General features: G+C 35.2%; 1 protein-coding gene across 1 annotated transcript in view; it reads left to right on the top strand.

The window, feature by feature from the left end:
• Nucleotides 1-10,635, top strand: part of LOC137620040 (trichohyalin-like) — a 22,175-nt gene extending 11,540 nt beyond the window's left edge. Inside the window, exon 3 of the mRNA XM_068350319.1 lies at nucleotides 9,109-10,635. Coding sequence (XP_068206420.1) covers nucleotides 9,109-10,635 — 1,527 coding nt within the window. The remainder of the gene's footprint in view (nucleotides 1-9,108) is intronic.
• The last annotated feature ends 2,911 nt before the right edge of the window (nucleotides 10,636-13,546 follow it).

The following is a 13,546-nucleotide window of genomic DNA, read 5'->3' as shown; positions in this document are numbered from 1 at the left end:
TATCTCTCTCTCTCTCTCTCTCTCTCTCTCTCTCTCTCTCTCGTATTCCCCTTTTTCGAATGCCCCATGAAACATCCTCTCTCTCCTCTCTCTCTCTCTCTCTCTCTCTCTCTGAAAACAAAAGGGTGAAGGTGTGTTTGTTTTCTTCTTCTTCCGAGACGTTGAGAAGATGTATGGATTTGTTTCCGTTCCAAGAGCCAATATTTGAATAATCGTTAGCACTCTGCGAGATCCCTTCAATTCATCGCAGCATATATGTGAAGGAATTTAATCTCGACCAGCAATTTAATCCATCACACAAAAATCATTTCAAGGTACCCACCCGTTTCTACTCTTCATGAAGACTAAAATCATTTCAACAGGTACCTGTTTCTACTCTTCATAAAGATTAAAATCATTTCAAGGTACCCACTCGCTTCTACTCTTCATAAAGATTAAAATCATTTCAAGGTACCCACTCGCTTCTACTCTTCATAAAGATTAAAATCATTTCAAGGTACCCACTCGCTTCTACTCTTCATAAAGATTAAAATCATTTCAAGGTACCCACTCGCTTCTACTCTTCATAAAGATTAAATCATTTCAAGGTACCCACTCGCTTCTACTCTTCATAAAGATTAAAATCATTTCAAGGTACCCACTCGCTTCTACTCTTCATAAAGATTAAAATCATTTCAAGGTACCCACTCGCTTCTACTCTTCATAAAGATTAAAATCATTTCAAGGTACCCACTCGCTTCTACTCTTCATAAAGATTTAAAATCATTTCAAGGTACCCACTCGCTTCTACTCTTCATAAAGATTAAAATCATTTCAAGGTACCCACTCGTTTCTACTCTTCATAAAGATTAAAATCATTTCAAGGTACCCACTCGCTTCTACTCTTCATAAAGATTAAAATCATTTCAAGGTACCCACTCGTTTCTACTCTTCATAAAAATAAAATCATTTCAAGGTACCCACTCGTTTCTACTCTTCATAAAGATTAAATCATTTCAAGGTACCCACTCGTTTCCACTCTTCATAAAGAATAAAATAATTTCAAGGTACCCACTCGTTTCTACTCTTCATAAAGATTAAATTCATTTCAAGGGTACCTATTTCTACTCTTCATAATGATTAAAATAATTTCAAGGTACCCACTCGTTTCTACTCTTCATAAGATTAAATTCATTTCAAGGTACCTATTTCTACTCTTCATAATGATTAAAATCATTCAACATATCATTTTCTACTCTTCATAAAGATTTAAATCATGCTTTCTTAAGATTTTTTTAAAAATAATCATAACACAAAAACATCACAGCACTTGAAAATAAACTAAAATTGAAACCTTAAAATTTTTTTTTTAAAAATACAACCGAAACATTGGGAAAAAACACGAATAAATTCTAAATGTAAAATCATAATTTGCTAAGACTCATTTTTTAAAGAATCATAACACAAAAACATCACAGAACTTTAAGGAAAATCAAATAAAAAACCTTTACCAAAGAATAAACAAACTACAACCGAAACGGTAGGAAGACACAAATAAATTCGAGGTGTAAAATCACAATATCTTAAGAGGAATTTTTTAAAGAATCATAACAAAGACAACAACACAACACTTTAAGGAATAATATATATATGAAACCTTTACAAATGAAATAAACTAAAACCGAAACATTGGGAAGACACTAATACATTCGAGATACAAAATCCTAATTTTTAAGATGCAAAATCATAACTTCTTAAGACACATTTCTTAAAGAATCACTTTACAAAATCAGCAACAAAACACTTTAAAGAACAATAAATATAAAACCTATAATAAAAAATAAAACAAACTAAAACCGAAACATTGGGGAAAAAGCACGAATCCATTCGAGATGCACTTTGACCACCTTTATTGCTTTACAAAGAGTGGAAAGAGAGGTGCGGTTCCACTGAGTATCGTCTTCTTTTACTTTACGATCAAGATTTCGAGACCTCTATAACCCCTTCGAAGTTCTCAGCTGATCGAAATCTCACACAAGTGTTCTTTCCGCGTTCTTTGTCCATTTACATTTCTTATCTCTTTGATGCTCAACAGATATTCAAGGAATAAAGACGGGGAATTTCATCCCTCTCGGAAATTGCAATTATTTGGTATCAACACTTTCTTACTTTTAATTGGTATATGTATTTTTACGCATTATATATATGTATATGTATATATATATATATATATATATATACTGTATATATATATATATATATATACACACACACTTACATATAACTATTTAATATATACAGTATCTATATATATATAAAAATAAAAATATTCATATATATATATATATATATATATATTTCAGGAATGACAAACAAGCCAAGTCGTATGCTAAATGTGTGATAGCCAAATAAAGAGACAATATTTCATGAAACTGGAAAAATAATCAAATACTGTTGTAAATGTGAGAATTATTAAAAAACCATCAAGGAAGAGGGAAAATAACAGGGCAAGATAACGAGCGATGAATTAACAATGAATAAAACAATGCATGACGACATAGTGTGAAGATCAACAATAAAAAAAAAGGACAAAAAAATCTATATAAATAAAAAAAGACAAAAATTAATTTAAAAAGATTCATCAACAAGACGAAAGTAGAATAACTTGAAAATACATAAAATAAAAAATCCGGATGAATTTAAGCAAAATCTAGAATGTTATAAGTGTGGTTACAAGGTAGAAATAAAATCAATTAAGGGTAAACCTTGGATAAACAGGGGAAGTAAATAACAAACCGAGCGAATAATACATCAAAAGATTAAAGGAGAGACCAAAGAATTACATTGACAAAGGGGAATGAGAAGAAATACGCGAAATAGGTGAAGGAGATAATAAAAAAGGTAATGTAAAGACGGATGAAAGAAATACTGGGTCGGAAAAATGATGAGGTATAATTAAGGTGACTTGACTTGTAAATAGACAAAGAAGTTTGTTAAAAAAAGTGAAACCAAGAAAATAGAACGAAACTAAGATGAATGCAAATAAGCAATAAGCAATATGAAGGACGAGGCAAATTGTGATGGAACTCTCTCTCTCTCTCTCTCTCTGAGTTTTATGAAAACAAAAAAAAGGACGAAAATAAGAAGAATGCGAATAAGCAATATGAAGGACGAGACAAATTGCGATGGAACACACACACACTCTCTCTCTCTCTCTCTCTCTCTCTCTCTCTCTCTGGGTTTTGAAAATAGGACGAAAATAAGATGAATGCGAATAAGCAATAAGCAATATAAAGGACGAGGCAAATTGCGATGGAACACTCTCTCTCTCTCTCTCTCTCTCTCTCTCTCTCTCTCTCTGAGTTTTATGAAAACCAAGAAAATAGGATGAAAATAAGATGAATGCGAATAAGCAATAAGCTACATGAAGGACGAGACAAATCGCGAGAGAAGGATCTCTCTCTCTCTCTCTCTCTCTCTCTCTCTCTCTCTCAATCAATCAATCAATCTCTCTCTCTCTCTCTCTCTCTCTCTCTCTCTCTCTCTCTGAGTCTTAGCTCAAGGGAATGGGAGGAGGGAACTGTCTCGTAGGATGGGTATTAGAAATTACGAGAGAGTTAAGCCCTCCTGTACACGAGTAGGCCTATTGTTGATAACATATATAGATAAATCCGAGACTAAGGAGAATTGCCTGGAGAGGGGGGGGGGGAGAGTTATGCGCCCGGGGAAAAGATATGTCAGGAAGCAAAGTTACAAGGATCGCTTACTGTAATGGCCAGTGACTTTTTTTTTAATAAGTGAATAGGACTTTTTGATTAATAAATTACTATATACTTGGCTACTCGGAGACTCAAAAAAATTTCTTGAACCCTTTTTGAAAAGCAGTTAAAAAAAAATATATGGGAATAAAAAAAAAGTAAATATGATAAATTTCAATAATTGTTATATCATGTTTTTTTTTCATAAAAACACAGGACTTTTGATTAATAAATTACTATATACTTTAGGTAATCGGAGACTCGAAAATAAAATTTTCGAACCATTTTTAAGTAATAATTTAAGCAACAAATCATATATGACAATAAAAAAGTAAAAAGTTTCTTTTTAATTAAATCAATGTTTTTTACAAGTACACAGGACTCTTTTATCAATAAATTACTATATACTTTAGTTATTTGGAGACTAGAAAAAATTTCTTGAACCATTTTTGAGAAGTAGTTTAAGCAACAAATCATATATGTGAATAAAAAGGTAAATACTTGATTAATTTCAAGATTCTTTTTTAATATCAATCCTTTATTACAAATACAAAAGACTTTCTGATAAATAAATCATTACCTACTTTTGTTATTAGGAGATCTGACAATTTTCTCGAACCATTTTTTAAAGGCTGTTTAAGCAATAAATCATACGAGGATAAAATAGTAAAAACTGCATTACTTGATAAATTTAAAGATTTTTTTTTATTTATAGAAATGAGATTCTTAAAATATCTACCAAAATCAAATTTCGATTTATTTGGCATTGCTTCATTCTTCTTGATGAATATGTCATTATGGTGAATAATCTTTAATATTTATTATAGCAATATCTTTTCTATAAGCTTTATCATTAAGAAATATAACTTTTATAAAATGACAATTTCGTAATAAAGCTTGACAAAGATGCATATAATCCTATTTTATCAAATTCAAAATCTCAATAATGAATCAGATATCATATAACTTTTTTACTATCATTAAAATGTTTTTATACTGATGATGAATCTTAAGTCTCTCTTTACTGCTATTCGACGAGTAGTCTTAAAAATCTAGTTTTTTAATAAACAAAACGTTCAATGTTCGTTCCAAAAAAAAATCTTATTTTAAAAAAAATGGACAAAGACAATATTACCCACTTTCTAACTTAAATACCGAATTCCTCATATTTTACAATTTGTGATGTACTGACTTGTATATCTTTTATTCAATGCAAAAGTCTAACGATTGGCAATAGAGAGAGAGAGAGAGAGAGAGAGAGAGAGAGAGAGAGAGAGAGCTAAAATACCCACTTTCTTAATTAGGAGGCCGGCATTTTACAAATTGTGTTGTACGAACTTATATATCTCCTATTCAATGCAAAAGAATAACGAGAGAGAGAGAGAGAGAGAGAGAGAGAGAGAGAGAAACTCCTTTCGAAAGTCAATGCCGAAAGTGAATGACATCGAAATCTGGAAAACCCTAAAACCTTTAAAATATCTCCCCTCTTCAAACACCCAACCTGACCCATGATTCGAGGTCTAGCGTAATAATAATACAAAAAAAAAAAAAAAAAAAAAAAAATTCTGACACATCTCTCCTTCGAGGAGATAGGTTCGTGATAGCCTAAATGCTGGTTCCATTCGCACATAAAGAGTATATCCGACACCGATCTATCTGCTGATAATTCCCCGAAGAGAAACACGGGTTAAGCCATCGAAGAGATAAACACAATGCTAACCCATCCCGCAGATAAAACACAGGGCCGCTAAGCCATCACAATACACCAGCAGGGTCCTGAGAGAGAGAGAGAGAGAGAGAGAGAGAGAGAGAGAGAGATATAATTCTATTCCTAATAACATTTTCTAATGTGTATCGTAAGCAACTAATGTGATTAATGATTTTTAGAGGTTTTTGACATAACCTTATATGGAGAGAGAGAGAGAGAGAGAGAGAGAGAGAGAGAGAGAGAGAGAATATTCCTAGATGCATTTTCTAAAGTGTATCCTAAACATCAAATGTGATTTAAGATTTTTAGATGTTTTTGACATTACCTTATTGGGGAGAGAGAGAGAGAGAGAGAGAGAGAGAGAGAGAGAGAAAGTTACCTCCTCATCCTCCCCTCTGGACACACATACTTCAATCTCAAACTTTATACTCGTCCTGTGGAAGTTAATGACGAGGTTGGAGGCAAACCGATAATTTCAGGTGTGTGTGACCTAATATTTTCGGGACGTGACCCAACAATTCCGGCGTCTTGGTCATGCGTTGACGTGGATCCCCTAAAACCAGCGTTTACCTTCAATTTATTTATCTGCCCCTTATGCCGTCAGCAGCCTCCCTTTCCTGGACGAGAGAGAGAGAGAGAGAGAGAGAGAGAGAGAGAGACTCACCGGTGCATCAGAATCACCATGATTAAACCTTTCAAAATGGTACAGAGGGCGCCCATGGGACGTCTTGATAACCCTTACGGGATACCTGCAGACGGCTTCATAAATCACACACACCCATAATGGTTATCACAGAACACACAACAGTCAGGCCTTCTCCATCATGAGGCTCAATACTACACAGTATTCTAGAAGTTTTATTCCAGCTGTGACCAAGTAGCTGAATAATCTTCCTAATCGGTTAGTTGAATCGGCAGAACTTCAAAAGTTCAAACTTGCAAGAAATGTTTTTATACTTAATATATGTAATGTGTTTTTAATGTAGTTAATATATGAAATATGTTTTAATGTTATTACTTTTCTTAAAATATTTTATCGTAATTGTTCATTACTTCTCATATTGTTTATTCCTTTTCTAGCTGGGCTATTTTCCCCCGTTGGCGTCCTTGGGCTTATTGCATCTCGTTTTTCAAACTAGGGTTGTAGCTTAACTGCTAGTAATAATAATAATAATAATAATAATAATAATAATAATAATAATAATAATAATAATTTGAGGCATCAGGACACTTCGTACCCTTCCAATCATCCGGTGTTCCTCAGGTTAATGTGTTGCTTGCCTCCAAGTTTCCTTTCGTGGCATTGGCTAAATGTTTTATTATGCAAAAGCAAAAGACGAATTATGAGGGATTAGAAAAACAGTCAGATATTCCTTTTTAGGGAACGGCGACTTTCCTTCATGCAAAATAAGGGTGGGAAAGATAGGAGCTGTGAAGAGAAAATGGACCAGCGGCCGTAAAAATAATTGGTAGCTGCAAAATGAACTCCGCGTGGAAAACTCCAAAAAAGGACTATCACACAGAGAGAGAGAGAGAGAGAGAGAGAGAGAGAGAGAGAGATCAGTCACATAACATTATTCTAAATAGCCTAAAGGAATACAAGGCATCCGAGGAAAGGGTTTACTACCAAACATAATGATTAGAGACACCAACAATTAATTCTCTCTCTCTCTCTCTCTCTCTCTCTCTCTCTCTCTCTCTCTCTGTCCAGCATGAGTTACGGGCACGCCTAGCCTTCAGCAAAACATGGGCAGCAACCACATGTTATAATAATGATCCCGCAGCTTGTCAGCTTTCGCTAATATCAGATGTTCGCAACGACTCCCTCAGATGAGAGTCGGGATACGGAGGTTGCATAAACATCAGATAGGTCAGGTGTTTGAGACAAAGTAAGGTTGAGACGAACTATACAATAGTAAATCGTTAGACAAATTATTAATAAAGAAAGATATTTATTGTATCTCCTAGAGAGGTTAGTTAACCAAACTTTAACCTAGGCTCCACAAGGCACTGGAAGAGTTGGAAGACCCAGGCCTACATGGCTGAGGACTATGAAGAGTGAAGTAGAAGATGATGAATGGAGAAGTATTGATTCAAAAGCTCAATATAGAGAAGACTGGTGAAATCTAACCGAGGCCCTTTGCGTCAACAGGCGTAGGCGAAGATGATGATGATATATATATATATATATATATATATAAACCTTTTTACGTACATTATACGTACAACCTGAGTTGTGCGCAAATACGAACAAGGCCACAAATAAATAAGTCAATCAATATTTGCTGGGATATGAGAGAGAGAGAGAGAGAGAGAGAGAGAGACTTTCAGAATCGATAAAAACAATTTCTATAAATTCAGAGACTGGCGCACCTGTAATAATTTTTGGTGTTTTATGATACTGCAGAAGTTCCGTTTCATTTGTTTATTTCGGTCTCGGTAGAAAAGAATTCAGCACGGAAATGGAAGTCGGAAAACTTTCCCGAAGGAGAGAGAGAGAGAGAGAGAGAGAGAGAGAGAGAGAGAGAGAGAGAGAGAGGTAAAATTCTTCAGACATACGAAACTAGGCGAAATGTACCGTAGACTTCAACATTTTCAGGTTTCAGCATTTGGGCTTCCTCAAAAATTACATTTTTTCTTAAAGGAACAAGTATTATTCAATATAATATGTTCTAGTAAGAAACTAAATGTATGCATTTTAATTGAATTAAAAATATTTGCATGAAAGATGAAAAATATCTCAACTTATCTCATTTTTCTCTAGATCTTTTAATCCATTTCGATCTTCCAATGTAAAGCAGACTTACGAAAAAAAATTTAAGATTAAAGAAAATATGAGCAAAAGAAAGAATAAACTGCAACCACACTGAAATCTAATTTCGAACAACACAAGAGGTGAAATAAATTCTCATCCTCTTATGGGTGTCACACACAAAATGGATTTTTCGACATTCAGCAAATGGAAATATGCTATTCATCACATTAACCATTGACAAAGCCATATTTTATAAACAAACTTATTGCCATAATGTAATAGCGAGAGAATGCTTCAAACTACATTAAATACATGATCAAAAGAATATAATCAAAGCGTTTAATTTTTTTTAAATATCTTTTTTTCACAGGTGCTTCATCATTAATCTTGTAGCTTTTAGATAGATAAACTTAGAAGTGACCGATGTTTTGTTTTATATCTTGAGTCGTTCCCTATTTGCAAATACTCTTCATTGAATAATAATAACAACAATATTATTAATAATAATAATAATAATAATAATAATAATAATCTTTATTTCAGCAAAAGCCAATAATGTTCTATACACAAGATACATATTACTACTTCTTGATCATTTTCTTTCCTGATCTGCTCTAAACTTTGAGATTTCTCCTCTGGTCTGACCATTAACCCTCCTATCTTAACACACTGCTCTGAAGTAATCAAATTAAGACTTTTTCCAACGGACACAAGACATTTTGAGATTTTTCTTAACTTTCCTTGGTGAACTTAGAGAGAGAGAGAGAGAGAGAGAGGAGAGAGAGAGAGAGAGAGAGGAGAGAGAGAGAGAGAGAGAGAGAGAGAGTCGACCTGGTACGAGATGGAATAAATACTAAATATCTCTCCCTATATGAACGTAACAAACAACCTCTTGACAAACCTTACAGAAACAAAGCTTAACCAGGAGAGAAAGAAAGCTTAACCAGGAGAGAACAAGAAAGCTTAACCAGAAGAGAGCAAGAAAGCTTAACCAGGAGAGGGCAAGAAAGCTTAACCAGGAGAGAACAAGAAAGCTTAACCAGGAGAGAACAAGAAAGCTTAACCAGAAGAGAGCAAGAAAGCTTAACCAGGAGAGGGCAAGAAAGCTTAACCAGGAGAGAACAAGAAAGCTTAACCAGGAGAGAGTAGGAAAGCTTAACCAGGAGAGAGTAGGAAAGCTTAACCAGGAGAGAACAAGAAAGCTTAACCAGGAGAGAACAAGAAAGCTTAACCAGGAGAGGGCAAGAAAGCTTAACCAGGAGAGAACAAGAAAGCTTAACCAGGAGAGAACAAGAAAGCTTAACCAGGAGAGGGCAAGAAAGCTTAACCAGGAGAGAACAAGAAAGCTTAACCAGGAGAGAACAAGAAAGCTTAACCAGAAGAGAGCAAGAAAGCTTAACCAGGAGAGGGCAAGAAAGCTTAACCAGGAGAGAACAAGAAAGCTTAACCAGGAGAGAGTAGGAAAGCTTAACCAGGAGAGAGTAGGAAAGCTTAACCAGGAGAGAACAAGAAAGCTTAACCAGAAGAGAGCAAGAAAGCTTAACCAGGAGAGAACAAGAAAGCTTAACCAGAAGAGAGCAAGAAAGCTTAACCAGGAGAGAACAAGAAAGCTTAACCAGAAGAGAGCAAGAAAGCTTAACCAGGAGAGAGTAGGAAAGCTTAACCAGGAGAGAACAAGAAAGCTTAACCAGGAGAGAACAAGAAAGCTTAACCAGGAGAGAGTAGGAAAGCTTAACCAGGAGAGAGTAGGAAAGCTTAACCAGGAGAGAACAAGAAAGCTTAACCAGAAGAGAGCAAGAAAGCTTAACCAGGAGAGAACAAGAAAGCTTAACCAGGAGAGAACAAGAAAGCTTAACCAGGAGAGGGCAAGAAAGCTTAACCAGGAGAGAACAAGAAAGCTTAACCAGGAGAGAACAAGAAAGCTTAACCAGGAGAGGGCAAGAAAGCTTAACCAGGAGAGAACAAGAAAGCTTAACCAGGAGAGAACAAGAAAGCTTAACCAGGAGAAAACAAGAAAGCTTAACCAGGAGAGGGCAAGAAAGCTTAACCAGGAGAGAACAAGAAAGCTTAACCAGGAGAGAACAAGAAATCTTAATCAGGATAGAGCAAGAAAGCTTAACCAGGAGAGAACAAGAAAGCTTAACCAGGAGAGAACAGGAAAGCTTAACCAGGAGAGAGAAAGACAGCTTAACCAGGAGAGAACAAGAAACCTTAACCAGGAGAGAGCAAGAAAGCTTAACCAGGAGAGAACAAGAAAGCTTAACCAGGAGAGAGCAAGAAAGCTTAACCAGGAGAAAGCAAGAAAGCTTAACCAGGAGAAAGCAAGAAAGCTTAACCAGGAGAGAACAAGAAAGCTTAACCAGGAGAGAACAAGAAAGCTTAACCAGGACAGAGCAAGAAAGCTTAAACAGGAGAGAACAAGAAAGCTTAACTAGGAGAGAGTAAGAAAGCTTAACCAGGAGAGCAAGAAAGCTTAACCAGGAGACAACAAGAAAGCTTAACCAGGATAGAGCAAGAAAGCTTAACCAGGAGAGAACAAGCTTAAATAAGAGAGAGCAAGAAAGCTTAACCAAGAGAGAGCAAGAAAGCTTAACCAGGAGAGTAAGAAAGCTTAACCAGGAGAGTAAGAAAGCTTAACCAGGAGAAAGCTTAACCAGGAGAGTAAGAAAGCTTAACCAGGAGAGAACACGAAAGCTTAACCAGAAGAGAGCAAGTAAGCTTAAAACCAGGAGTGAACAAGCAAGCCTAACCAGTAGAGAGCAAGAAAGCTTAACCAGGAGAGAGCGAGAAGACTGGGGAAGCGCTAAAACACTGTTGCAATCACCTTCGTGAGGGGACGCAAGGTTGAAGTAACTGATTGACTTGGGTGGCTGCTGATCAGAGAGAGAGAGAGAGAGAGAGAGAGAGAGAGAGAGAGAGAGAGAGAAAGGAGGGGGGAGGGGAACAAGCAGTCAAGTGCAGCCCCGTTCACGTGGGGTATCAAGGGGGATCAACTAGTTGGCGAGATGAGTATGACTAAAGGGGGCCCCTTGGGTGGACCAATTACTAAAATTCGACACAGGTCACGCGAAGAGTAAGACTTTGGCCTGCATCACACAAGATATCTACATACAGGAAAATTAGTTTGTAAGGCAGGGAGGAGGGGGGTTTCTAGACTGATTACATGGAGGGGTCGGAGCCGAGTGGAAGGGTCGTATCGACAAGGTACAAATAAAAAAATGGTAGATGTCTTTTGCAGATTTATAACGTATTACTTTTTTTTTTTTTTTACTTTCGTCTGTCAATGAGATTTATAATGGCATTAGTTTTCTCTTTACAACTAATCCTCAATAATTTTATAATGGTCTATGGATTTATTTATTTATTAGAGTCACCCCCTTCGTAATAAATAGATACGGAGTATTAGTAACCACCCGTAACCTATCAACAGCAAATTTACGGAAAAGACACTTTTCCTGCCGTGCGCATTTCAAATTTGCACTCCGTGTCTTCTTGCGAAACGCCAGCACCGCGATTGCCTTATCCTTTGACATTGCTCAGATAATTAATCTGTCAGTTAAACATGACGATACAAGAGACAATTGGCTAACCCTGGAATTTATCAATCCCCGATGACAATGAGTTGCGAAAGCAAGTTATTTGCGACACTGAAAACTGAATCTCTCTCTCTCTCTCTCTCTCTCTCTCTCTCTCTCTCTCCATCTAATATTTCTCCTTCATGTTACGTTATCCTGGAAGCTCCGATGGTTCAAAAACAAATTTTCATACGATCTATGGCGCAGTAAAAATCAAAATATACATCAATATTCATGTAATTTACTAATAGCATCATACTTAAGAATATAATATCAAGTGCATTATGTTGGTCTGCATTGCCTTTGCTTAGATTTGTTGCTTAATAGTCAATAATCGTAACTTGCGCCATACTATAAAATAATATATGGATATATAGCATGAGCTAGAGACCTGTATTAACAAATGCGTTAGGTAACGTTATTTACCCTAAGAATATATTCAATTTGCAATTTTACCCAAAGTATTTCGGGTGTTTTACAGGTGTTGGTAATTCCATAAATCACGAGACTGGTAGCTATGTACTTCATGGAAATATTATTATTATTATTACTAGCCAAGCTACAATCCTAGTTGGAAAAGCAAGATGCTATAATCCCAAGGGCTTCAATAGGGAAAAATAGCTCAGCGAGAGGAAAGGAAATAAGGAAATAAATAAATGATGAGAACAAGTTAACAATAAATAATTCTAAAATAGTAACACCGTCAAAACAGATAATATTATTAGTTAATGCTTGATCAAAGCCAATCTGTAAATAATTAACTTGTAAAATATTAAAAACAAACCGTATTTTACTTTAAAGTTTTCTTGTTAGGATATTTCGTTTAATTACTAGAAACCAAAGGTTAGAACCCTTTCCTTCTTAATCTTCAGTTTTATTTTCTAATATAAGCTCTCACATATTTACGTCTAAGCAAGTCAGATATATCGTTGAAATTATAGAGGCAGATGTAAAAACACTATATCTATATTTGGTAGAGAACAAAGCAAGAACGTGAAAAATGACAAAATACTGGGAAAACATATATCAACAAAATAATAATTTTCAATATTGCATGCAAAAAAAAAAAAATATCCTTCGTGCTATAATGAAAAAAAAATATATATCCATTAAAGAAGACCGAACCACCCTTATAAAGATGTAGAAACCCTTAAAAACCATGGAAATTAAATATTTAATACTTCATAAAGATCTGTGTACCCAGTAGTAGTAAAATCCTTTCCAATGTATCCTTTCTTCCAAAAAGCCTCCCTTGTCACCAAAGTTCTAATACAATTTATGTAACAAACCGTTACTTCCTATCCTTCAACTTCCACACATTTCTCATGATGCAACCCTGACCTTATCCTTTATATGAATATTGTGTTTCAGTGTTATTACCGATCTTTCCTGACCTTATCCTTCACGTGAATGACCTGTTTTAAGGTTATTACGAATCTCAAGATATCTTATATTCTTAATTCATTAATTATTACAGTTTATCCATTGCCTTAATTGCATATCTCTCATTATCCTATCCGTCACATATTCCTATCCTTCGTTATAAGTTGGGACAGATAACACGGAAAAGAACACCATTGAAAGAGACTTCTACCAATGACAAGCTAATCATTCGAATTATTCTGACAATGCACCAATTTTCCCCTCCCAATCTTCTTAAATGAGCGAAAATTTTTTTTTTATCATGATCCAATCCTAACCTTATCCTTAATATGAATGATGTTTTAATGTTACTGATCTTAAGATATCTTATAATCTTAATTCATTAATT

Source organism: Palaemon carinicauda, chromosome 26, assembly GCF_036898095.1.
Source record: "Palaemon carinicauda isolate YSFRI2023 chromosome 26, ASM3689809v2, whole genome shotgun sequence".
NCBI lineage: Eukaryota > Metazoa > Arthropoda > Malacostraca > Decapoda > Palaemonidae > Palaemon > Palaemon carinicauda.
The sequence above is the reverse complement of the archived record's forward strand: the minus strand, read 5'-3'. Positions and strand labels throughout refer to the sequence as shown.